Genomic DNA, 26345 nt, shown 5'->3' with positions numbered 1-26345 from the left:
CATCTGTACAGCACTTGATGGTGAACCTTGGTTTCTGGGGTCCCAAGCATCAGTGGGATGTGGTGCAAAGAGGAGGTGCTTTGGAGCCAAGGACCTGGCTCCCAGCCCTGTCACCTCCTTCCTGTGTGGCCCTGGGCCTGTCTCTCCCCTCACGGAAGGCCTTGGTTTGGCCTTCTATAACGTGCAGGTTCTAGATGGGACGGTCAAGTGTCCCTCCTGCGCTGAGTGGCCGGGCCTGTCAGGCGCCAAGGGTATGGCACCTGGGAAAGCTGCGCAGAGGCCTTGGTTGGGGGGGAGTCCACGGGAGTTAGGGCAGTGTCTCCCCATTTTGGTCCCCAACCCCTGCATTCAACTGACTCCATGCAGCTTGTTAAAAATCCCCAATCCATCCTCCACCCAAGACTCACTGCATTTGAACCTCTGGCATGGGCTTCCAGGGAAATTGACATTTTCAAACCCTACTCCCACCTGGCTAGGTGATTCTGCTGTGCACAGAAGTCTGAGTGTCTAGCATCTATCCAGGTCCTTCCAGTCTCCCCTGCTTCTTGCCTGCCAGCCCCTGCAGTGTGGGTTTTGGGGGGTACACAGGAGATGGCGAGGGAGGTCTCAGAGCATCTTGTGTCTGGTGGAGTCTGGGGGCTCGGGTGGTTGGGTCCTGACTGTGGTTTTGCATTTGACTGGTGGGAGCCTGCCCCGGGGGTGGACAGTGGCAGGAGGACAGCATTGGCGTGATGGTGTCTCCCAGCCTGGCATTTCTCAGACACATGCCCCCCACACACACCCACCCCAGCTGATGCCCCCTATCCCCTGGCCCAGAGCAGGGAACAGGGTGTGTAAACTGGGCTTACTCCGTGGGTACAGGCATCATTCACACACACACACACGTGCACACACACCATGAATCCACAACTGACACACAACCTTGATTGTGCACACACACAATCTTTCTTGTACACACACAAACCCTCATGTTCTTCCCCAAACATCTAGAACTACACTAAATATTCTCACCATTACTTTGCTCTACACACACACACATATGCATCCTTATATGTAGCCTAGAGGCATGTAGATTTGTCCACTTGCCCCTGCTGACAGATGTCCATCCCCAAACCCCCTGAACACAGGCTTTCTTATTTGCACTCATGCTCATCCACATGAGCTGGCCGCCGGCAGCCCCTGGGACCCCCTTGTGTTCACTCCCGTTGCACACGCACCTCCTCATACTTGCATAGGCTCTGCCCATGTGTGTGCCCACAAAACCAGCCGCCACGCCTCTGCCTGCCATTCTTACCAGCCCCGGGCCCCCGGGCCGCCCCACACCTCATCCCTGAGCTGCTGTCCGCCTTTGCACGGTAACCAGATGAGACAAGCAATTTATGACACCAGCTGTCTCTGTTAAAAACCGGATCTCACACACACACACACACACACACACACACACACACACACACACACACGAGGGGAAGCCAATTACCCCTAGCCCAGCCCTGCCAGAAGCCAGGACTCACAAGGGAGATGGAGTGGGGGTGGAATCTGGCCACCCAGAGTGGTGAGTGGCACCTGACTTGAGGATTCCCAGCCCTCCCTGCTATCCCTGGGAATCCGGCATTCCCCTCCCCCAGGGTCCAGGGGAGCCTGCCCTCTCCTCTCTGTGGCTGCTCCCCTGGCCCAGCTCCCAGGCCCAGGAGATGCAGAAGCAGACTCAGGGTGGAGAACAGGCGGGCAGGGAGTCTAGAGGAAGAGTGGTCAAGGGTCACCATGGCAACAAGGAAGGCAGGAACCCCGTGCCCCTCCTACTGCACAGTAGTAAGCCAGGGGGAGGCTGCATCGCTGTCCCCTCTTCCTCTCCATTTTTATTCTCCTTCCTCCTCTCTGAGCAGGTGCCCTGCACCCCGCCGTGGTTTCCCTCTGCCTAGAATACCTGCTCCCTTCCTGGCCTCAACCCAATACTTCATCAACTCTACTGCCTGGGCCACTTCCACTCTGGACCTCGGAATCAGACCCAGGTTCAAAATCTTCACTCCTCCACTGACAGACTGGGTAGCCTGAGTGAGTGGCAGCCCTTCAGCAGCTTCAGTTTTTGCATCTATAGAAGGCATGTTCATTTCTGTACAAATATTGACGGAGAGCCCCCTCTGTAGTCGGCTGTCCTGGGAGTGGTGGATACAACATTGAACACAGCAAAGTCGCGGCCCTCCTGGGCTTCAGGTTCTGCTGGAGGAGTTGGAAGACACCCATCTCAGACATTTAAGTGAGATGATTATGTTTCTTCACCGTCTCACCTGCTGTGTCCATGGCTGCCCTTCTGGAATCGAACACACCTCATGAAAGGAATTCAATCAATAAGCGAATGCTTGAATGCACAAATGGCTTGAGCCCTATGCTGAGGCTGACTCCATCTAAGCCTTTCTCTAACACTAGTTGATCTTTGCACTGGGCCTCGGAGGGAGCTTTCTCAGCGTAATTTCTGAGTGGTTGGATGGAGACACATCTAAGTAGACTTTAGAACATTCCTTCCTTCGCTGACTTGTTGATTCACTACACAAACGTACATTATAAGGACAGAATGTGTGCCAATCCCATGCTAGGCACTCGGGGTTGAGTGAGGTGGGGAAGAGACTTCTAGGTGACGATTGCATGGCAGAAGTTTTTAGATATGCTTATCACATTTTACAGGAAGCTTTCACATATATTTGGGTTTTTAAAAAGTACTGCTAACCACTCTGGGGCATAGGTCCGGTGAACACTTTACAGATGAGGAAACCGAGGCTCCAAGACTATCAGTGACTTGCTTGAGAACACAGAGCCAGGAAGTGACAGCCCTAAGGAGGAACTGAGCCTCTTCACACTTGGCCCAGCATTCTAGCCACCATTCGTCACTTTCAGTGTCCCTTTCCCTGCAGCTACAACTCTATAAGGCAGCCACGGCTCTTGCCCATTTTTCAAAATTAATTAATTAGTTAATTTATTTATTTTTGGCTGCATTGGGTCTTTGTTGCTGGGCCCGGGCTTTCTCTAGTTGTGGCGAGCGGGGGCTACTCTTCGTTGCGGTGTGCAGGCTTCTCATTGCAGTGGCTTCTGTTGTTGTGGAGCGTGGGCTCTAGGCGCACGGGCTCAGTAGTTGCGGCACACGGGCTCAGTAGTTGCGGCACACGGGCTCAGTAGTTGTGGCACACGGGCTTAGTTGCTCCGCGGCGTGTGGGATCTTCCCGGACCAGGGCTCCAACCCGTTTCCCCTGCATTGGCAGGCGGATTCCTAACCACTGCGCCACCAGGGAAGCCCGCTCTTGCCCATTTTAATAGCCTGGGAGCTGCCTGGAACCTGCCAGTGCTGGGATTTGAACCTGGGCTGGCCTGACTCTGGAGCCCAGGCGCCATCACTCCTCCATGTCTAATCAGTTCATTAAAAACCCTCCTTGCAAACTCTCCCTCTCACTGCCCAGCCACAGAAACCTCAGCTGTTCCATTTCCAGGAGATCAAATTCCTTCGCGGCTGGAGAGGAGCTGGGATGATGTAGGCAGGCAATTTAAACAGCTCCAGCAAAATACACTCTCTGCCACTATTACACTTTCCAGCCGCGGCGGGATTGGCCCACAAGTGGATATCAAGTTTATTACAGCTATTTCCAACCTGTAACTGGTTTTGTGGAACACAAAGAGAAGGAGGTTGGGGGGTAGGGGAGCTGATTTTTACCCCCTTCTTTTTTTTCTCTTCCGGATGAAGGCACCCAGAGACATTGGGAGGAGGCTAGAGTTGGAGACTTATTTGTTTTTCAAGTGGAAAACCCTGGTCGGCCCCCGCAGGCTCTCACGCTGCTGGCAGGACTCAGTCCGTTTGCCACGCTTTGGTGGCTCCACTTGAAAATCAACCCAGCCTGGCTGCAGCCAGATTTGCTGGTCGGGGACAGCCGGCGCCCTGGGACACGGTCGGGCAGGCTTGGGACCCGTGGGCAGCTGTTGAGACTTGGCTGGGCAAACCGAGCGTGAATAAGTGTGGCCTCTAGGGCCAGCTGTTCTAGAATCAGAACATTTGGGCATTCGGGGTAGAAATGGCCCTCAGAGGTCACTCTGCCCCACGTCTCTTCATTGAGCATTTAGGGCAACTGAGGCCTGGAGAAGGGAGACGTGCGGAGAGATTTAGAACCCAGGTCTCCATCCAGTGTAGCTGATCAGTCAGGGACTGGATACCGACCAGGGTTCTTGACCTCCCCAATAAATAGAAATTGACTAGAGGCCAGACAAGAAATTCAGGCAAGGCTTTATTGGGGCCCCTGCTGAAGCAGGGGGTAGCGAGAATAAGTAAGAGGTTCCCTTGCTCGCTCGCCGAGCTGGGGGGCAAGCTGGTTCCTTAGATGGGGTGAGGGTAGGGGTGTGTCCAGATGGGTGGCTTAGGTGTTCTGCCCCAGTCCCTTTGTGGTGTTGTGTGTGCAGGGGGCATACGCAGTACACACCCAGTTTCTGCTCCCGGCTCTTCAGAAGTGGTAGATAGGTGTTTTTTTTTTTGGTCTTTTTGTATCTTTTGGTCCAGAATTTACCCCAACTGTGCATGCATTCAGTTATTTTTAGTCCCATATAGTTTCTTTGTATTTGGTTGCTTGAGGAGAAACTTGTCTAGGTACAAGCACTGCAGCAAAGGGCCCCAGGTCCCAGCCTGTCTCAGAATGACCTCTGAGAAAAAATACCTCAGATCCATGCTGGTTCCTTCTGGGGCATCACTGCACGGATGGTCCCTCCACCTTCCCCACTGGGCCTGGTCCTGTTGGGAAGCCCCATGAAACTGGGGTGTGGGCACAGAAGGCTGTTCTGGGGGCAGGTCTGTGTTGTAGGAATGGCTTCTCTTTTTCCTTGTGGTGCCCCAGCGCCTGGAATGTGGTAAGGGTTCAACTCACTCTAACAAATAGTTACTGAGTAAGAACCAGGTGCCCAACTCTGGGGGCAGAGCTTGAACAGGGCAGATAAAGACCCTGCCCTCATAGAGCTTATGTTCTAGAAGTAGCTCACATTCAAGCCCTGTTGATTGACTCACTAAAAATCTGTTGAATGAATGAATGAGTGAATGAACACACAAGCACATCTCCCTCTGGGGAAGGGAAGACCCACACATCTTTGGCTCTCCAACAGCACCTTGACTGCCCCCACTAGCTTTGTCATTCTCTGTCTGCCCTGATCTCCTGGTCCCAACCCACTATGGGCACCGGGGGACTGTCTTGGAGCCCCCGAGACTAGCCTGCCACCATGTCCTTGTTCTGAGCCTCCTCGAGCTCCCTCTTTGGGCTGATAGAATAATATAATAATTTAGCAAGTTCCTGGGCCTCTGCTTTCCCCACACACAACCCCCAGCCCTCCAGTTCTCAGTTGCCCACACTGGCTTCTGGCTCCTCCCACCCGCCTCCCTCCCCAGAAATGGACCCCCTTCTTTCATTTACTGATTTTTTGCATCCTCTGGCTTTTCAGCAAGAGATAGTCTGCTCTCCAGTCCTGAAGAGTGAGAAGGGACCCAGAAAAAGAGGTGGTTCAGAGAAGTGTTAGTATTCACAAAAATAGCTGTCTCCACTGAGCATTGACCACACACTGGGTGATCTTTCCAAGCCTTGTCTCGTTTAATCCTCCCAAGAAGATAGGTTGAGTTGTCCCCATTTTACAGACGAGGAAACTGAGGCTTAGAAAGCTGAAATAGCTTGCTCAAAAGCACAAAGTAGTAACCAAAAATCAAGAATTCGACTGGGGTATGGGAAATCAGTATCGCTTCTTGCTCAAAAGCCTCCCATAGGCAGGGAGAAGCAGCCTGAGACTAGATACCCCCTGAAAAGGGCCCACCTCCTCCAGGAAGACTCCTGTGATCACCCCCCCCAAAGGAATTCTTGGCTCCTCCATGAGCCTCAGATGACGCTTGGCAAATACCTGTTGCTACAGCCATGATTTCCCAGACTTTGGCCTCTCACTTAACTGTGAGTGGTGTTATCTCCCCCACCAGACTGTGAATAAGCTCGTGATGGGCTGCAACGGTGTCTGAAATTCATTTCTTTCTCTCCGATGGGGACTAGAGCTGTGCCTGTGTGTCTTAGGCCTGGCGACATGTTTCTAGAACTAAAGGGAAGGTGTCTTGCAGCATCTTCTCAGGCTTATACCATGCCCTCTGCCCACTGCCTGTGATTACCCCCACCCCCTCCCAGCCTCTGTCTTGAGGGGTTCAAACCTCCAAGAACTACAGAATAACCTCCTTGCAAATAGCCACTTGCCCACTGGCCTGGGGCCTGAGAGTGAATTTGGAGTCTGTTGCTTTCCTTAACCTTCCCTGAGGCTGAGAGAGGTCTGAGAGCCAGCTGCAGGGAGCTGGGACCGTGGATGCCTTGACTGGAAGGAGATCAGTGCTTGTCTCCGGCTGCCCGAGGCCAGTTTAACCACAGCAGCCAGACGCGGGCCCCAGAGAAAAAGATGTAAATAAAACCAAAGTAAAACTAGGTGCGTCCTTGAAACTCCCCTGTCCCTGGGCCTGAAACAGCGATTTACGATTCAGATAATTCTTCGGTGCTTTATCTGGCGTGTGTGTTGAGTACGTGTGGGGCGTGGGTGTATTTTCCCACTAATAAAAACCTCAGTCCCGGAGAATAAATTTGAGGAGACAGTTTTACTGACAGATTTTTTTTTCCTCCTTTGTATAATAAAAAAAAAAAAAAAAAATGGAGTGAAATTTGAAATTGGGACGATAAGGGCTGCCGCATTTTAGGAGGAGATAAAAAAGCAGTACCTGAAGGGAGGCGAGGCTGCAAGTCAAACAGGCAGGATGCCTTCCACTTTTACGACTTTAGGAGAAGATTACTCAGAGCTCCGCCGGGCTTCTGGCATCCTGCCTCCTGATGAGACAGCCGCTGAGTGTAGAGAGAGAGGCCGGAGAGGCGCTTAGCTGATCCTCAGCCCAAAGGCCTAGTGGGTGGGATGTGAACCCTGGTCTGGGAGCCAGAGCTCTGCCAAGAGCCCGTTGTGGGACCTCGGATGAATCACTTTGCCTCTCCAAGCCTCAGTTTCTTCATCTGCAAAATGGGAGATTACTGTCTGTTCTGCTCTATACAAAGAGATGTGCTTCAAGCAGATTTCTCAACCTTGGCATTGTTGACATTTGGGGCCAGATAATTCTTTGGGGGCCTGTGCATCGTAGGATGGTTATAGCATCCCTGGCCTTTGCCTGGTAGATACGAGGAGCACGTCTTGCCCCTGAGTTGTGACAACCAAAACTGGCTCCCGACATTGTCAAATGTCCCCGTGAGGAGGAGGGGGCAAAATTGTCCCCCAGTTCAGAGGCCTGGTTTACAGGTACTTTGCTCTTCTTCCTCAGGCTTCCTCCATTCTCATCACCCCCTGTTTGGGAAACTGGTGAGAGGCAATGTGAGAGGACCAGAGGATGAGATGTCTTGCCTTCTGACTGCAGCCACGCACAGTCAGAAAAGCGCAAAGCCCTCAGAGAGGGAACAGGTGAAGTGTATGAGCGGTGGATGAGCCTGCTGGAGACAGAGGTGTGAGCTCAGCGAGGAGACACCGTGTAGTGGGAAGTCCCACCACTGATCCCTCTCAGGGTCCTGGAGCTGGTGAATGTGTTACCATCACTCTAACCCTCACCAGCTGGGGCTCCCTGGGGACCCCGGTACTAATAGAGGTCTCCTACTCTTATGGCACACAGCTGGCACTCAATAAATGCTGGCTGGATTGCACTGGATCTGTGTTCCCTAAACCAGCAGCACTACCACCTTGGCCAGACAGATGTGGTCCAAGTCAGCTGGGGTCCAGATGTGCCCAAAGGAGGCCAGCTGCCCCGGGCCAGTCCTGCCAAGAAGGTGGCAGACCCAGCTCCAGGGTCAGTCCGCCTTTGCTGGGCTGGGGAAGCACCTTTCGGCATCTCGAGCCCTCCCCCAAGCCCCTTGGAGAAACCCCACCCCCAGCCCCCTCTCCTGCGTCCAGCACACAGAGCCACAGGGAGTTAATTCCACTTCTTCAGGAAGTGGAGGCCTCCCTGTCGCAGGCTGTTAGCGAGGCTGCAACTCTATAACAGAGTTGCTGAGACAAGCGGAAAACTGCAGCTGAGTAAACAGATAAATAATTGAAACAGAGACAACACATACCTTGCTGCTTTGTGGAGTAACACTTTCATTAGCGGGAGGCAGCACAGCAGCAGGGATGGGGATGCGGACAGGCGGCAGGCGGGATTAGGGCACACTTTGGTCCGGCTTTTAATCAGCTGTGAACAGCTGGGCACCTGTGCAGCCTTTGTCTTCCAGGGTGGGCTTTATTACCACCTCCTGAGATCCCCTGCCTTCTCGGGGCCTCCTTCGTATTCCTATGTGAAACGGGGACTTCCTGACACCCCTCCTGGCCTGTCCCAAGGGCAGCCAGAGGCAGGCAAGTCCCCCACACTGTCCTCTTCTCTCCATCGCTGGTGTCAGTAGACTGGGTTCTCCCTAGCCACCCCAGGTTCCCCTGTCTCCAGACAAGTCCCTTCAATCTCTTCTAAGGCCAGAGGGAGCTTGTAAATAGAATCTGAAACTCTGTACCTCCTTGGCCTTCGGGGGAGTTAAGTTCCTTTGCCCATCAGGCGCTCCCTGATGTGGCTCCCATTTCACTCCTCGGAGTCTACTCTCTTCACTTCCTCTCTGCCCCAGGCACTCTGAACACAGTCTCGTTTCACTGAGCACAGATACTTCTTTCCCACCCCAGGGCCTTTGCTCCTGCTGTCCCTTCTGCCTAGAAAGCACTCCCTCCATTTACTAGGCTGGTTCCTACTCTTCCTTCAGAAGACAACTTATGCACTGCTTCCTGCAGGAAGCCCTCCATGATTACCCTATCCCCAGGATGGGACCTCCCCCTCCTCTGGGCTCTCTAGCTATTCTGGTCTTCTCCCTTGAAGAATTTATTGGAAACCATTGCAGTTTAGCTTGTTTGAATCCGTATGAGATCTTGGTACAGGTGCCTGCCCTTGGCCCCATTTCTTCTCTCTTTCTATCCAGCCTGCTCCCCCATTCCCTCTCTCCTTGGGTGGGGATGGCTTTGGCACTCTGGCTGACTCTGCAAAACACATTCACACTCTCTGGCCCTGTCTGCGGCTCCCCAAGGTTTGCTTGTCATTTTTGCGAGGCCAACAAGTGGGATGCAGAAGTGGGACCACCTGGTGCATCGGAAAGGGCCAGAAGAAGAGGCAGCCCTACTCCTCCTTAGCTGTAGGACCTCAGGAAGGCACTTGACTTCAGAGCCTCAGCCTGCACATCAGTGATGTGGGGATGACCTGGGAGGATAATAGTGATGGTTGTGACATCTCCCCCGAGAGGCTTCTCCTGGGGCTGCCTGCATCTCCCCAGCATCCCAGGAGCCCACTCACCGCCTGGAGGAAAGGGGTGGCAGGGCTGGCCGAGCACTCACCTGTGACTCCTCTGTGCTCTGTTGCAGGTGACGGATGGCGGCACCATCAAGCAGAAGATCTTTACTTTCGACGCCATGTTCTCCACCAACTTCTCCCACATGGAGAACTACCGCAAGCGAGAGGACCTGGTGTACCAGTCCACCGTGAGGTGAGGGCTGGGCGGTGTCCGGGGGTCCACTTCTCCAGCCCTTTCATGTCTATCCCACATGCAACGCTCTTGTAGTGGGGAGGGGGGTCTCAGGATCACCCTCCATGGGCTTGGAAGGCAGAGCTTGGGCTGTGCTGCAGAAGGGGGACCCATTCCCAAGGGGAATCATCCTCTGGAGGGAAGAATCAGGAAGGGGTCAAGTTGCAGCTCTGCCACATGGAGCAGACCCTTTATGTTGGCCTCTGCAGACGGCTCCTCCAACAGTCCCGCAAAGTGGGTTTTCCAAACCCCTTTCCAGGTGGGGACACTGAGGTCCAGAGAGGGTGAGCAATATGCCGAAAGTCACACAGCCAGAAATGCCAGGGGTGGGATGTAAACCAGCTCTACCCGGTTCAGAAGCCTGTGGAATACGTCCTATTGTTCCCCACGGGCTCTAAACCTGGGAAGGAAAACAGACCCTAAACAACCGGACCCTAGGTTCAAAGCAGCAACAGGATGGGGAAGGAAGAGCCCTTGGGGATGGAGATACTTTACATTTCTACCCCTACCCCTTTCCTAGAAGACTTTAAGGTAGCGGATCCCATTCTAGGCCCTGCTGCGTCCTAGGCGTGTGGGCACCCACGGCCCCACTCCCCTCCCACCTACTGCCTAAAAGGCCCCAATCCTATTTTATTGCTCTGACCCTTTACACTTGATGGGTGCTGTTCCCTTCGGCCACCTGCTAAACTCCTCATCAGCCTTCAGAACCCAATCGAGCAGGTCCTCCCGTAGGATACCTTCTTTAGACAGTCCGCCACCCCAGCAGAACTGACCTCCCCCAAAGCCAATGGCTGCGGCTCCTCCAGAACACATGCACACACACACACACACACACACACACACACACACACACACGCATGCTTTTTCACACTACACAGCCAAATGCTTTGCCTGGTGGCCAGGCAGAAAGTGGCAGTCTGCTCCGAAGCTAGAGGACAACCTGGCTACACCAGGCACGCAGGGAGATGCTGCAGGAGACAAGCTGGCTCGCGCTGTGCTTCGTGGGGTGCCTGCCGCGTCCCCGCTTATGCCTTACCCCTGACCCGCCAGGAGGATAAGGCCCCACTCTGCACACACAGGTTGGTCCTTCTCTCTGTGACCATGAGCATCAGGACAGAATGGGTGCTCCCCCTTCACCTTGCACCCTCAGCTCTCAACACGAGGCCTGACACACAGTAGGTACACAATAAAATTTGCAAATTGAGTGGATGACCCTGGGCACCCTCCTTGGCCCTTTGGGTGTCAGTTTCCCCGTGGATAAAAGTAGAAAATGGGACAAGAAGATTGCAAAGGGTAAATCCAGCCCTGCGTAGGGAATCTGGCCGGTGGTCCTTCCATGCCCACTTTGGTAAGAACGGAAGGTGGGTGTCTCTCCTGGAGGACGTTTCTGGGTGCTCCTCTCTCTGGGCTTTGTGTTAGGAGCTCAGACCCAGCGTTTGTTGGGGGAATCTTGTGAGAATGTGGATGTGAAGGGGCTCCAAAGAGGTGTACAAATGGCCACACAGATACCTTCATCCATCTATTTACTATTTCTCCTATACCCGCTTCCCAAAATGATTTGGGGTGCCTTAAAGCACACCTAAGACCCACCAGTTACCATCAAAACGAAAAACAGGAAAAAACTCATTTTGGAGAAGAAAATAGCTATCCTGGGAGCCACAGATGATTTTGCACAAGTGGACATTTAGATCACCTCCAGCTTCCCAGAAACCCGTCTCCGCCTGCCACACCTCTGCCTGGTTACCAAGGTCTCTGGGAAGCAACAGCTCCCCACATACCATCATTTTCAGTCCCCCACCCGTGGCTGCAGGTATGGTCTCCAGGGTGTTTCCTTGGCTCTGACCCCCACCATCTCATGTAACCAGAGCACAGCCCTGGTAGGCAAAGACCTGGTTCAAAGCCCAGCTCAGCTACTTCCTGCTGAGTTACCTTGGACCATAAGGACCTTGACCTCTCTCTGCCTTGGTGTCCTCACCTGTAAAGCAGGCTTAATATGATTGGCTTAAACAATCGTTGTGGGGTTTGATGAGACTTACGTCTGATGGCTTGAGTTCTAATCCTGGCTCCTCCACCCCCTTGCTTCAGTGTAATCTTGGGTTGGTAACTGTGCCTGAGTTTCCCAGTCTCTAAAAGGGAATGACAACAGGACGAAGCTCACTGCAACCTCGTGAGTTGAGTTAATAATTTGCGTAAAGTGCAGCCGTAGTTGCTGAGTGGTGCCTGCATGCCCTTATTGCCTAGAAAAGCCCTCCTTTCCTCATCATAAAAAAAAAAGCCCTCACCTTTCCCCAAATCTCACAAAACCCTCCTTGTGCACTCTTTCTCTTGATCCTCACTAACAACACCGGGAATGCAGGCAGGTATTATTATTGTTATTATTTTCTGTAGTCCTGATTTTACAGATGGGGTCAAAGTTCAGCAAGGTCAAGGGACTTGCCCAAGGGTCCCCTGCTATAACAACATCAACTTGGTTGGACCTCAACCCACCTCATCCCACCCCTCCACCACACTGCCTTTCTCATTTTACAGCTGAGGAAACCGAGGCTCAGAGAGGGAAAGAGACTAGTCCAAGGTCACACAGCAGATCAATTGCGGCCAGTGCCCTCTTCTTCCCCAGCCTTCTCCTGGAACCTTGGTTACAATGGGGGGCGGGTCTCCCAGGCAGAGAGCAACAGGGCAGGGGGGCCTCAAGGAAGCCACAGAAGAAGGGAAGGAAGGAGCAGGCCCTCTTGGAGAGTCTGATCCTGTCACGGAGAGTTGCAGCCGCAGGAGCAGCTGTGCTAGCTGGCTGAGGCTGCTTCTCAGGCTGCAGGGTTTCTTTAGGGCTGGTGAGGGGTGCGGGCCTCCACATTTACATATAAATGAAGATGTTTACAAATTAATGCATCTCATCTAGAGACAGTCCCAGCTCCGCAGCTGTCTGGGCCGCTTCCTCTTCAGCTGGGGAAAGTGGGAAGAGAATGAGACTGAGAAGATTACCAAGAGTTGGCAGAGAGCAATTTTCTGGGCAGCCAGGGGAGCCTTAGGGAATCCCAGAGCTTTTCCTCCCACTGGTGGGGTTCCCGGAGGGATGGGAGTCAGGTGGGGTGACAGGGCTTCTGTCCCCAGGTTGCGGGGCGCAGGTGTAGGGCCCCAGTTCATGACCTCTTGGGCAGGTCACCGCCCCTCTGCACACCCCAAAGATTCCATCGCTCAAATGCCTTTCTAGTTCTGAGCCTCAGAGCCCAGAGCTCCCAGTTTGGAATTGACAATAATTTATTCCTTCAAAGGATATTTAACTGAGCACCTACTAGGAGCCTGGTATGATGCAGGTGCCAGGGATCCAGTGGGGAGCAAGAAAGACGGGGCTTTACACTCCCGTGGGGGAGACAGAGAGGAAACGAGGGAAGCAAGACGTCAATAAATTTTTCATGACACATTCCACAAAGATGTGGGTCCGATGGTGATCATGTAACGAGGGGCGAGCAGCTTGCAGTGCCAGGAGGACTAAGGTGCTGGGGTGGCAGGCAGAGCCTCCCAGGAAGGTGGCCCTGGGCTGAGACCTGTGGGCTGGGAAGGAGCCATCCATGGCGGGGGCAAGGCAGGTGTGGCAGACGTCGGAGCCCAAGTGCCAGGGAGTTGATGTCTGGGAGCAGCCTCGGCCAATGACTGATTGGGAGGTGTTAGATGAAACCCCAGTCCCCTCGTCCCCCCAGTGGGGCAACTCAGATGTGTCTTCTCCACTGTCCCCGAGTTCCCCAGCGGGACTGAATAACCTCCAGGATGTACCTGTGTTGACTTCCCTTCCACTCAATCCCCACTCCCTTTCCAGCTGCCTGGGATACCCTCCTAAATAAGCCAGCATCTCCCAATTGACTCCTTGTCTCAGGTTCTGTTTCTCAGGGGCCCCTAAGTGGGGACATAGGATATTAGTAACAGTCCCACCTGCGGGCATCCTGCACATCTGCCATCCTCTACCCCTGCCCTCTCAGGCCCTGCCTCGGGCCCCGTTCACCTGTTCCATCAGGCCGGGCACAAGTGGACCAGATGAGGGGTCCACTTCCCACTGAGGGGAAGATTGTGTGGGCAAAACTCATTAATCCCTGCAGAACGTGGCCATCCCCAAATGGCAGCTGTGACCTCCTTGGAGGTCAGGGTGAATCACAGCGAGCCTTCACCAGCCCCTGCTCCCCCCACCACACCTTGTGCCTTCTGTTTCCCGAAGTCCTCTGCAGTCCAGGCCCCATCCCATCAGCCCAGGGTGTCCCTAGGAACACCAAGCAGGCTTCACTGGCCCTCATTTGGCGGTGAGGGAAATCTAGGCTCAAGGGTTCAAGAGTGCGCCCCTCCCACGCCTTGCCCACCTCTCTTTGCCGAGGCCCTACTCATCCTTTCAGGTTCAGCTTAAATGTTGCTTCTTCCAGGAAGCCCGCCCTGACTGCCCAGACTGGGCCAGGCACCCCAGTGCCCTTCCCCTCCCATACTCACTGCCCTGACACCGGGTATTCAAAGTGCCTCCTGCACTTGACCGGAAGCCCCACGAGGATGGGGATTGGGGGTGATGTCTTCGCTGCCATCTCTCCAGCCGCCCAGCCCAGCACCCCCTGCCCAGTGTGGACAATTTGTAGATAATTGTGGAGTGGATGAGTTAGTGGTAGAAGGCGTGGTGGATGTCTTTCACTGACGCTCTCACGGCTGCGGGATAAACTTTGGAAGAAGGAATTCAGGCCTCCTCACCTTCCCCCAACCTGGGCATCATTTATTTGTCACAAAGGAATGGAGCAATTGCTGTATGTCAGGGACGGTGCTGCTGATAAAATGGTGAACGAGGCATAATCAGACCTGCTCTGGTGAATCTTACGATGCAGGGGGTGAGGAGAGACAGACTATAAAAATGTGTTTGAAAGAATATGGAAAAATACCTTCAGTAGGTGATGAAGGAAATAAGGGAATGTGATGGAGATGACGAGAGTCGTGGAGTATGTGAGGCGGCGGCGGGGGCAAGGGGGAGCGTGCTATGAGGTTTCTCATAGGAGACATCTGAGCAGGGATCTATAGGATGAAAGAAGCCCGACAGAGCAGGCTGGAGGTAGGGAGGGCATTCCAGGCAGAAGGCACAGCAGGTGCAAAGATCCTGAGGTGAGAAACAGCTTGGCGTGATCTAGGAGCTGCCAGAGGGCCAGCGTGGCCAGAGTTCAGGGAGCAAGGAAACAAGTTGGCTTTTATTCTCAACGTCCTGGAAGCCACTGAAGGTTGGGGTCTCACGTGATGTGTCTTGTAAAGCTCACCCTGGTTGCCAAGCGGAGCATGGGTTGGAGGGGTCAGGAAAGGAAGACAAAGCTTTCCTCAGAGGGGTCTGGGGAGGGAGAGAGAGGTCTCTTCATAGGTCTCAGGACTTAGATTCCAAACCTGAGTGAAGCTGGGAGAGGGAGCTGGCCCACCGCTTCGGGCTGGCAGGGGCCAGGAGGCAAAGGTGAGGTCTGATTGCCACGCGCTGTGAACATGTGACCAGGCTCCATTTCCCCCCACCCCCCTGCCCCCAAACCTGCAGGAGGTTGAGAACAGCTGGGAGGGTGGGGGGACGGGGCAGAGCCTGGGGGCTTCGCGGAGAATGTGAGTGCACAGTTACACCTTCCTAATTCATATTTATCAGAGGAGGGAGATGTGGGAGAAATCAAGTAAGTGAAAGAAGCGCCTGGAGGATTGAGGCCACGGAAAGACATGCCACTCCCTCTATTACTTTGAGATGCACCCGTTCGTGTAGTCTCTTGATAGCTCATATCGAGTGTTTGCTGCATTCAAGGCACAGGGCTGGGGGGCGGGGGGCACAGTGCCCAGAGGTGGGCAAGACGCAGCCCCTGCCGCCGTGGAACTTAAAGCCTTCTGCCTCTTCCCCCACCCCACCAGCATAAGCTCCTCCGAGGCTCTGCTCTATCGTTTTCATCTCAGTGACCTCAGAACCTACTTGGCATTTAGAGAGGAGCTATAAATATTTGTGGGATGAAAGGAAAGAGGAGATAAAACATGGAGATAAATAGCTAACGATTCAGGTAATCAAGTGATGGCTGCCATGGGGAGGATTTAGATGTAATGCAATGATGAATCAGAGATGGAGAGCCCGGGCAAATCGTGGAGAAGGCGGCATTTGAAGTGGGCCTAGAAGCATAAGTAGGTTTTAGACAAAGAGGAGCCTGGGAGCGGATACTGCAGGTAGCGGACACGGTGTGTGCAAAGGCACGGAGGCAGGTAGGGAAGTGCTGAAGTAGTAGCAAGGCTGCTCCAGGTAGGCAGACGGAGGTTTCAAAGTCACAGCTCTCTGGAATCTGTTCCAAAGGAAAAATGGGGTTGGTTTTGAAATAGACATATTCACTGTTGGGTCCAAAGATCAGAGGGGGTTTGTTTCCCTTTGAAATGTTCCGTGTCCCTTCTGTAGTGTCAGCTGTTAGCAGGCAGGGCAAACTCCTCCACCGTTGGTACACAAAAAAGTGCCCTCTGACCCTTGTTGATTTGCAAGTGTGAATTCCACAGCTCACCTCTTTGCACGTTATAGTGGACCATACATCTTTTGTCTCCAGAACGTACATAACCCATGCTGCTTGCACAGGACATGGTCTTCCGTTTATTCATTTATTTGAGAACTCAGCAAACACACATTGGACACCTACTATGTGCCCACCTGGTGCTGGGTGCTGGGAGAGTGGATGAGCTCAGACCCTGCTCACAGGGAACTATCAAGGTTACACCCAGCACTTGACCTACTGTAAACCCACTCCTCTCTCTCCCACCCAAGAAGCGAATGAGCCAGTGACATTGTAAGGATAACCGTGAGCCCTTTCAGCACTTTGCTCATAACAGCTGCCTCTGAGTAGCATCAGAATTGAAGACCTCAGGTCTCCAACCCCAAGCGGCAGCTGGGTCCCCAAATCAAAACCAGGGATTACCTTAGGAGTCGGGGCTGCAGTCTGCCTCCCAGGAGGTTTTCAGCTGAGCGCTGCCCTCACAGCCCACCGCGCCCTAAAGGAGAGGGTGCCAGTTATACCACCTGAGCACGAGCTACCCTCCGCGATGTCTGCACCACAAGCCGATCAGTGCGCCACCCGCGTCAGGATCACCTTGGGAGTCGCTTAAAAATATCAATTCCTGGGCCCCACCAAGACGGAATTTGATTCAAGCATCCTGGAGCAAGGCCTGGGGAAGCAGTCTTTTAAAAAAGTCTTCCAGGTAAAGACGTTGGCAGCGAGATTTGGAAAGCTCTGCTGCACACCGCACCTCCCATCAGCTCCGATGTGCAGTTGGGGCCAAAGAATTCAGTGGGAAGCTGCAAGGCACAGATAATTCTCATTGCTGCCGGTAGCCGGTGGGCGACAGACGATGTCCTGAGGCACCCGGGGGCCAGACTCGTTTGGGTTAAAGATGACCAAACAGCTGGACCAGCTAGTGGCCTCCAGTCCAGGGTGACCTCACAGGCACCAGCCATTCAGGAGTCTGGGCCGTCCCCACACCAAACACCACGAGGTATCAGCGGATGGAGTAATAACAGTATGCTGGGCCCGGTGCTGAGCTTCTCGGGAAGTGAGGCCTTGACTGGGGGGCAGGGGGCTCAGGAGCAAAACGTTCTTTCCACAGCCCCCTGGGATTTTCCCCCAAGGTGGAGTGTACCCACACTTTCTGAGCCAGAAGTTTCACTGGACCCCATCCCCAGCCTCCCGCCCCCAGAGCATCCATTAGGGAAGAGTTCCTGGACCCACCCTCTGTGTCAGGCCTGCAGGAAGTGCTCTGCAGAGACGCCTGCTCTCAGCTGTCCCTCTTGGGTCTTGTCTCTTAGAACTGGACCCTCCCTTCTTCATCTCTAGGTCCTCAGTGCCTGACACAGGGCCTGGGATGGAAGCCCAGGCCCTCAGTAAAGGTTTCTTGAATCAATAGGCTGACAGCCTATCCAGATATGGAATTGTCATTTCAAACAGTCAGCAAAGCTTTTTTCCATCCATCATTGGTTTGACCTGAGCAGCCATCTCGTGGAGTGCAGATCTCAGACTCATTGAATCCTGTTACATAGATGATGACACGAGAGGACAGAGAGGTACAGTCACTTGTCCAAGGTCACACAGCTTGCACATGGGGAAGCTTGGGTTCATACCCAAGCCGTGGCGTTCAAACAGCCACTGGAGTCATATTGGGTCTCTGAGCCGTCAGGGGCAGGCTCATCCAACAAGCAGTCATGAGTGACCACCCCGTGCCAGGACCTCTGCCAGGCGCTGGAGACTCAAGTGACTTAGTGAGGGTACGTGACCTTGTGTCTTCATCCCGACATGCCCCCGCATGAGCGCATGTGCACACGCGCACACACACAGTGGATCTGTGGCCCCCCATGCTTGATGCCTCCAGGTAGGACGCTGCCAGAGTTAGTCACCACCTTAAAAATAGACACTGCCTGGCAGTTCCAGGCCCCTGGACTCCCTGGCCAAGGAGACCAAGTGATGTCCAATTCTGGCCCTAGAAATGCGACTCCCAGGTCTCCTCGTCTGCCTCCGCTGGTGGCGTCAATTCCATTTACCTGCTGAGAAATCCATTGAGGCGAACATGCTTCCACTGCTCTGCCTAAGTCCTCACTGAGCATGATGGCGTCCCCTGTCTCCCCACTTTCCACCTGCCCCTGCTGACCTCTCCTCTCCCTGCCTCAACCCCCTGGTGTTAACATCTTAGTTTCCACTTCTCCCCTCCAGCGGTCGCCTGTCCTTCTTTACCGTTTTGAAGCCCAGCAGTGGGTCCAGGCCCCGTCCTCCCCGACCCTGTTGCCTCCGCGCAGAATCAATGCTACCGACAGTGCTCCAAGAGAACCCTGTGCATTGCATTCAACTCTTCTCATGCCAGGTCGCAATTTTTCACTCACACAAATCTGCCCCCACCCAGGCCATGAGCAGCCCAGGTGGGCCAGTACCGGCGGCACGGGTTGGAACTCGGTACCCTCCCGAAGGACCGGTCCTGGTGGGTTCTGCCTCCCTTCACTTCCCACTGGTAAAGGTCGACCTTCTTCTACTTTTGCTCCTTGAATTTCAGTTTTTCCTATGGTTTCCCTTTCTCAGTGTGATCTTCACCTTTCCTTCATTTCCCCCTCCCCGTGCAGGGGCTTTGCCCTCCGGTTCTGTGCACACAGACATACACGTGCACGCACACACACAAGCATGATGCTTTTCATTTTCCTCTCCCTGCACATTCTTGCAGCTCTTGGCTTGGAGTCCCTCTATGGCCCCAGAACCTCCCCAGCAGCACAGACCCTGGATCCCGAAGCTCCAGGTGGGTCCCCATTCCCCGCTGGGGGTGGGATCCTGGGTACTTCTCTGTGTCTGGGTCTTGGGTTAGTGGAGACCTTAGACACAGTGACTGAGATGTGTGCACTCTGCTGAGCCCGCAGCTGGCACAGAGCAGCACACTGCACCCACCCACCCCCACTCTGCATTTGTCCCCAGGCCCACCAGGAGTCTACTGGGACTCCCAGAACGCACCCTTCTCACCAGCTTCTTCCCAGGGGAGGGAAGTGCTTGCAAAGCTGTCTGCCGCCCTCTGGTGATACCCTGGGATATTGCAACGAGGGAGCCCTCTGCCTGTGCCCCCTCAATCACCAAGGACGGGTCTTGTCCCTCAAGAGTAGGGACCTTCCTCCCTTCATCTCTAGGACCTCAGTGTCCAGCACAAGGTCTCAGTAGTGATCTCTTAAACTGATGAGCTGACAGATTATCCAAATGTAGAATTATTATTTCAAACTGTCAGCAAAACTTTCCCATCCATCATTTGCTTAAACCCTATGGAGTGTAGATCTTAGACCCTATTTATGGGGACCAAGCTCAGCACAGAGAGAGGAAGTGACCATCACAAGAGCTGGGAGAGCTTCCCCATCACACAGAACTTTCCTCCTCTGGGGGCCTCCCCCGTGAATGCGGCTGAGCCCCTATGCCGGTGGGGTGGGGGATGGGGTGGGGAGGGAGCTCTGGCGGTTTGCCTTTTACCAGGGGCCTTTCGGAGACAGTGTCTTCACCCAGAATCAACCCCGAGGAACTGCAAGCCCTGTGTCAGGCGGCACCCTGGGTACGGGGTGTGGAATGAAGTTCTGATGACAGGTCCCGTGCACCACGGTCAGGACTTGCCCTAATTATTCACTCGTTGTTTAAAAAGTGTTTCTTAACTGAAGACCTCGGGGGACAAGGGTGAGCAAGGGAGACAAGAACCTGTCCCCACGGAGCTGATATTCCTGGGGTTATGCTGGCAACACAGGGAGAGGACGGGGGCTCTCTGAGGCCTGGATGGCAAGATGAAGCAGCCACGTAGAGTCCAGGGAATGAGCATTCCGGCAGAGGAGGAAGCAAGGGCCTGGGATGGGAGCAAGCTCCATGCGACAAGAAAGAGCAGAAACAAGCCCAGAGAGGCTGGGGAATTGACAGCCCCCGCGAGGATTGTGGAAGATGAGGGGAGGAGTCAGCAGAGGCCAGATCTCAGGGTGCAGACCTCTTGAACGATTCCATACCCAGGAATCGCTTATTACAATACAGAGTCTCATTCCATGGGTCTGGGGGAGGGCCCCAAGGGCCTATGGCTCCAGTCATCCCCCAGGTGAGGCCAATGCCGTCATCCATGGTCCACATCAGAAACGTCCAGGAGCTTTACACACTCCTGATGCCCAGGCCAAGCCCTGCTGGTTAAGTTAGAACTTTGTGGGCAAGGGTGTGGGGACTCGGACATCAGTTTTTCAAAGTCACCAAGGTGATTCCAATACGCAGGCAAGTTTGAGAACCGCTGTTGGAGATCATTCTGGGTCTTTAGAGAGAGTTTGAATTTTACTCTAGGGGTGATGTGGAGCCATCGAAGTCGATCTTGTTTCTATGTGTGTGTTGTTAAAAGACCCACCTTAGCTATTGGAGAGGTCGTGAAAGTGAAGGCAGAGGGACCAGGGAGGAGAGGTGGCTAGGGTGGAGGGAGGTGGAGGGAAGTGATGGGAGAAGAATTTGGAAGCAGAGCGGGCAGGACTCACTGATGGACTGGATCTTTGCTTCCCCCACGAGAGTGATGCTATAGCCAGAGCCCTGAGATCTGAGAACTAACGACAATGCCAACGCCAGTGTTTATCAAGCTTTTATGCCCTGCGGGAAGTGCTTTAACACATTGACTCATAAATCCTTGCACTGTCGGGGTTATTACTACCCCCATTGGTAGGTGAAAAGATGAAGCTCAGAGAGGTTAGGTGACTTGCCCAAGGTCACAGAGCTGGAAGGTGGCCAAGCCAGGATTCAAACCCACCAGCTACGGGAGAGGTCAGAGGCAGAATACAGGCTCACAGCCACTGCTATGTAAGTGCTCCAGCAGGTTCAGGGTTCCAGGATATGGGACCCCCATCACTCTTGGCTATGATGCGGGTAGATATGCGACTATGGTTTGCCTTTATTAGATGCTATCTGTGGTGACACTGGGCAGGACTTTGAGCCCCAGCTTATTCACTGGTAGGAGAAGAATGATGATTCCACCCCCAACCCCGAGCTATGGTGAGCGTTGCATGAATTCTTACCATCAAAATGCCTAACACCTAGCACGTGGTGGTATTAAATAAAAGACGGCTGAATCACAGGTGCGTGTCTATAATATGCTTCATAACGTATATATACTTCTGTATGAGACAAATTTTATACCATAATGCAAAATAATAATAATAATAATAGTGGAGGGGAAATGTTGTTGGCTCATAGGAGGCCCTCTCCATTTGCCCCAGCAAGGACCCCTGTTCCCTAGGGTCTCAGGAGCCTCTCCCATCACCCTTCCTTGACTGTCGCTCCTGGAGGGAGGGACCACCCACCAACACCCACCTGGGCCCGGCAGAGCTCAGCACAGAGGAAGGGTGGAAAGAATGAATGACGGATCGGGCTTTTCCTTCTGCTTTTCAGGGACTCTTCCCTGGCCCCTGCTCCCAGGTGACCCTCCTGAGTACAGCTCCTACCCGCAGTCTGGCCTGGAGATTTTTGGGGAGTGAGTGGGGAAAGGAATCACTGAACACGGTGTTCTCTAGTTCATTCAGCGAACACTTCTGAGCGCCTCTGATGAGCCAGATGCCAAGTTAAGCAGAGCAGGGTGACACGAGGGCAGAAAAAAAACCCTCCCCATCCCCCAAAGGAAGGGCTATTTGCTGAACACTGACGTGGTTTAAACATTTTACATGGGTTGTGTCATTCAATCCCCACAACATCCCATGAGGTAGGCCAAGCCCCACGTCCCATTTTACAGATGCAGAAACTGAGGCCCAGACAGATGCATAAAGAGACAGCTGCAGTACAGTGTGTGGCGCTGTGGGATGGACTGTAGGGTCCAGGGCGTGTGGGTGAGGACCTTCCATGCCCAGGTGCCCATGTGCCAAGGTTGCAGCATGGGCTTATGTGGGCATCCTGGGCCGGGGGGCTGAGGAGGTGGTAACTTGCTTTGTGGGCTCTTCCCTGAGGGGTCAGAGGCCCAGAGCCCAGAATCTCCATCTCCGTGCTTGTCCTGTTGCCTCCTTCACCAACCACACAAGCCTGACCACTCGGTGCCCCGCCTACAACCCCCGATTCCCCACTTCCCACCTCCCCCAGGAGCCCTCCTCTGGAGGTTCAGACAAGAGGCAGGAGCCCCCCCTTTTCTGGCTTGACGTGAGTGTGATGGGAAGGCAGGGGGATGGCCCAGATGACACTGTGAGGTCTATGGGCCCAGCAGAGCTTGAATCCATGCCCAGAACCCATGCAGCCTGCAGGGCAGATCTGCGATTTGAAGCAGGCATCAAGCTGGATCAGAGCAGCTGGGAATGGCCAGAGCTCAGGCCCAAGTGCTCATGAACGCTGCCTGGAGCCATCTTGGCAGGATCCTACTCGGTGCCTGGTGCCGCAGGAGCCCACAGTCACGTTGCCACGCTGGAGAAGCTGTGGCTGAGTGGGATCTGGGCTCTGCCACCCCTGGCTTCTCCCCACCAGAGTCGTTGAGAAAGAACAGGAAGTGCCCACAAAGGGTGTCTCTGTGGGTCTGGTGCCCTCAAAGGGCTCCCAAGCAGAAATGTGACCTTTTTTGCTTTCATCTTTGTAGCCACCAATGATTAAAAACACCAACTCATTATAATAGCAAACATTTGTCTGGGGCTTCCTATGTGCCAGGTAAAAACTCACAGCTATGGGGCAGATAACCACTATTGGTCCCATTTTACAGATGGGAAAACTGAGGGGCCAAGTGGTTAAATGCCTTGCCCCAGGTTAAGGGTGTGGCAAGGGGTGGAGCCAAGTCTTGAACCCGGGCAGTCTGCAGCGAGGGTACCTGTTCTCCACGAGACCACACCACCAATCACCATGGGCCTGGAAGTTCGTTCACTTGTTTGGTTGTTGCAGGAGTCTGGGGAGTATGGAGGAAAGGACCAGCCTCTGGGGTCAAGAGGACTGGAGTGGGGAGCCCAGATGTGCCCCTTGAGAGCTGTGGGACCTTGGGCAGATCACTCAGCATCTCTGAGCCTGTGCGCCACACTTCCTGTGGTGCTGGGGTATACCCCTCCACTGCCTCTAGCTGGCTGCTGAAGGCCTGCCTCCTTTTTGCCTCTGCAATGAACCAGTGCAGGAGACAGGCCATGAGGGCTTGGAGGTGCTGAAGTCTGATGGGGAAAATCCCAGGGTGCCCTAGGAATGATGCAGTGGATGGGAACTGAGCAGGGCCCAGCAGAGGGAGCTGATAAGGAGAGGCTGGCACGGGAGGAGAGAGAACCTGGGCTGTGTCTCTGCACCATTAGCTCTCCCCGCAATGTTTCCCCCCTGCTTACCGAGGCTATGATGCCAACCCTTGAGATCTAGGGTGGGGAGGGGCACGTGGAGGCCCTGCCAGCTGCTCCAGCTGCTGATGGACCAAGGGGGCCCCTGGACTTGTCATAAATCCTCTTTAGATGCCACTAAGTGCCCCCCATCCTGCTCATGGCTATATGCACCTCCTCCACTGCTCAGCCATCATCCATCCTCAGCCTCTTGGAGACCAACAGGAGCAACTCCAGACGCCTCTGTGAGACTTCTGAGGCTCTCCGGTGGGGGCTCCCCATCTATGTATTTCCCTTTTATTTACATCAGGGTATAACATACACACAGGAAAGTGCTTCATCTAAACGGCCCAGCTTAGGGAATCATTACACAGGCATACGCTCCGCTGCCCCCCCACCGCCCAGATCAGGACATAAAGCATTTCCAGCATCCCACGAGGTTTCCATCCACCAAGAGGGAAACGTGATTCTGACTTCTGAATCAACTTAAACTAGTTTTTCCTGCCTTTGCTCTGCACACAGATAGGGTCACACTTTCCGCACCAGGCTTCTTTCACTCAGCAAGTCACGGCTGCATGGTACTCCACCGCCTGGCTCGATTACAGTTTATTTACTCATTCTCCCATGGAGGGGCATTGCAGAGAGTTGCTTCCAGTTTTTCACAATGACAAGTGAAGTTGCTTTGAACCTGAGCATTCATTTCTTTTGGATGTATTCCTGGGAGAGGCAGTGCCAGAGCCTCAGAAAGGCAAATGCTCAGCTGGAGTGGAGTCCGCCCATGTGGGTTTGCTTGGGCTGCTGTAACAAAATACCACAAACTGAGTGGCTTAAAACAACAGAAATGTATTCTCACACAATTCTAGAGGCTAGACATCTGAAATCAAGGTGTCACCTGAACCTTTGTTATGAATAATAAAGCTACAACGTAAAGAACGCTTAAGACAGAAGGTGACATGATAGAGTCACCCTGGAGCTAGGATCCTGGTGTCTGAATCCCAGCTCTGTCACTTACTGGCTGTGGGACCCTAGGCAAGTCACTACCTCTCTGTGCCTCAGCTTCCCCATCTCTAAAATGGGGATGATGATAATAGTACCCACCTCGTAGGGTGTTTGTGAGGTTTAAATGAGTTAGTAAAGCCCTTAGAATTGGAACGATGCATGTGAGATACGAGGGTAGTGGAGATTATGTGCTAAGCACCTCACGTGGATGTTGGCCTTTGCCACGTTCATCCAACAATATTTACCAAACACCGGTGACAAGCCAGGCACAGTGCTGGGCTCTGGGGAGACAGTGGTGAGCAATCTGGCCAGGCCCTGTTCCGTAGGGCTCTGGATTACCATATGGGTAGGAATATTTATTGCTCCCATTTTACAGGTGAGAAAACTGAGCCCTGGACCAGCTAAGGTCTTGAGGCCACATAACCGGAAAGCAGAGGAACTGGTGTTTAAAACCAGATGGTCTGCACTCTGGACCACTGTCCTTTATTGCCTTTCTAATTCACAGCCCCAGGACCCAGAGGCCTGGAACTCTGCCCTGAATCTTTCTAGAAAACTTGGAAACAATTTCAAAACAGGGGTCTCGTCCTTTATTAAGACCACCTCGGGAAGACATGACTGTTTGGCTCTGATCACATTAGGCCCATGTTGTGGTATAGCTTTCTATATTCACCATAAAGCTAATAAGCTAATAAATTAGACAGAATGAAAATATCATTGGGCAAGACTGCACACTAAAGCATTGCTGTAATTACTCTCACGGCCAGGGCCAATTTCTCAAATTTCTCCTTGGCCAAGTTTCCTCAGTTCACCGTGTCCCTAATAAGGCATAACTCACTCTGTAAACATTAAATTGACTTATTTATTTTAAATTGCAGTGGAACTGAAAACCACCTTGATAAACCTATTCTCATGCATCTGCCTTCTCATGAACATGGCCCAACATTTTTTTTTAACAAAGAAAATATCTAGTCTGCTTCAGCCCTCTCCATCCTCCAGCCCAGCCTGGTTGATCCTCCCTTATCACGATTCCAGCTTTAGAGATGTGACTCATTCCCCGGAGGCTAGCAGAGGTCATCTTCTACGTAGAAAGATGATTCGTGCCTAATGAATAATAATAATAGCACAAACATTTATGGAGTGTGTATGATGTGGGTACCATGTGCTGGGCCCTCTGTTATGATCTCCATACACTTGAATTTCTTTCATTGTCAAGTAAGTCTGCGAGGGCCGTCCTTCATGAACCTCTCTTTGCAGATGAGGGAACAGGGGATCAGAGAAGGGAAGTGACTTGCTTGAGGCCACAGAGAGGATGACTTGGAGCAGAGCTGGGACCCAGGCAGGGTGGTCTGAGGCCAAACCTTGGTTCTCAGCACTGTCCTCTCCCACGTCTCAGCAAACTGGCACCAATGCTGAGGATATACCAGGCCTGGGAGGGCAACTAGGAATTCTGGCTGCGATAAGACACATTTCTTTCTTTTTTTTTTTTTTTTAATTGTGATGCCTTTTTATTTTTTTTAATTTTTTTAACTTTAAAAAATTTTTAGACAATTTTTGAAGGTTACTTTCCATTTATTACAAACGTTGGCTATATATTATTACAAAATATTGGCTCTATTCCTCATGTTGTACAATACATCCTTGAGTGTATCTTACACCCAATAGATCGTACCTCCCCCATCCCCATATTGCCCCTCCCCATTCTTCTCCACTGGTAACCACTAGTTTGTTCTCTACATCTGTGAGTCTGCTTTTTTGTTGTTATATTCACAAGTTTGTTGTATTTTTTAGATTTCACACATAAGCAATATCATACAGTATTTGTCTTTCTCTGTCTGCCTCATTTCACTTAGCATAATACCCTCCATAGTCCATCTGTGTTGCTGCAAATGGCAAAATTTTGTTCTTTTTAATGGCTGAGTAGTATTCCATTGTGTGTGTGTGTGTGTGTGTGTGTGTGTGTGTGTGTGTGTGTGTGT

General features: G+C 53.0%; 1 protein-coding gene across 1 annotated transcript in view; it reads left to right on the top strand.

Moving 5' to 3' along the window:
- The window catches only part of IGSF21 (immunoglobin superfamily member 21), a 245141-nt gene that overhangs the window by 155035 nt on the left and 63761 nt on the right, over positions 1–26345 (top strand). Inside the window, exon 3 of the mRNA XM_029230255.1 lies at positions 9436–9557. Coding sequence (XP_029086088.1) covers positions 9436–9557 — 122 coding nt within the window. The remainder of the gene's footprint in view (positions 1–9435; positions 9558–26345) is intronic.

The sequence above is a fragment of the Monodon monoceros genome, unplaced genomic scaffold (assembly GCF_005190385.1).
Source record: "Monodon monoceros isolate NGI ecotype Baffin Bay Population unplaced genomic scaffold, NGI_Narwhal_1 Super_Scaffold_18, whole genome shotgun sequence".
In the NCBI taxonomy this organism is placed as follows: Eukaryota; Metazoa; Chordata; class Mammalia; order Artiodactyla; family Monodontidae; genus Monodon; species Monodon monoceros.
This window is presented reverse-complemented; position numbering and strand designations above follow the sequence as displayed.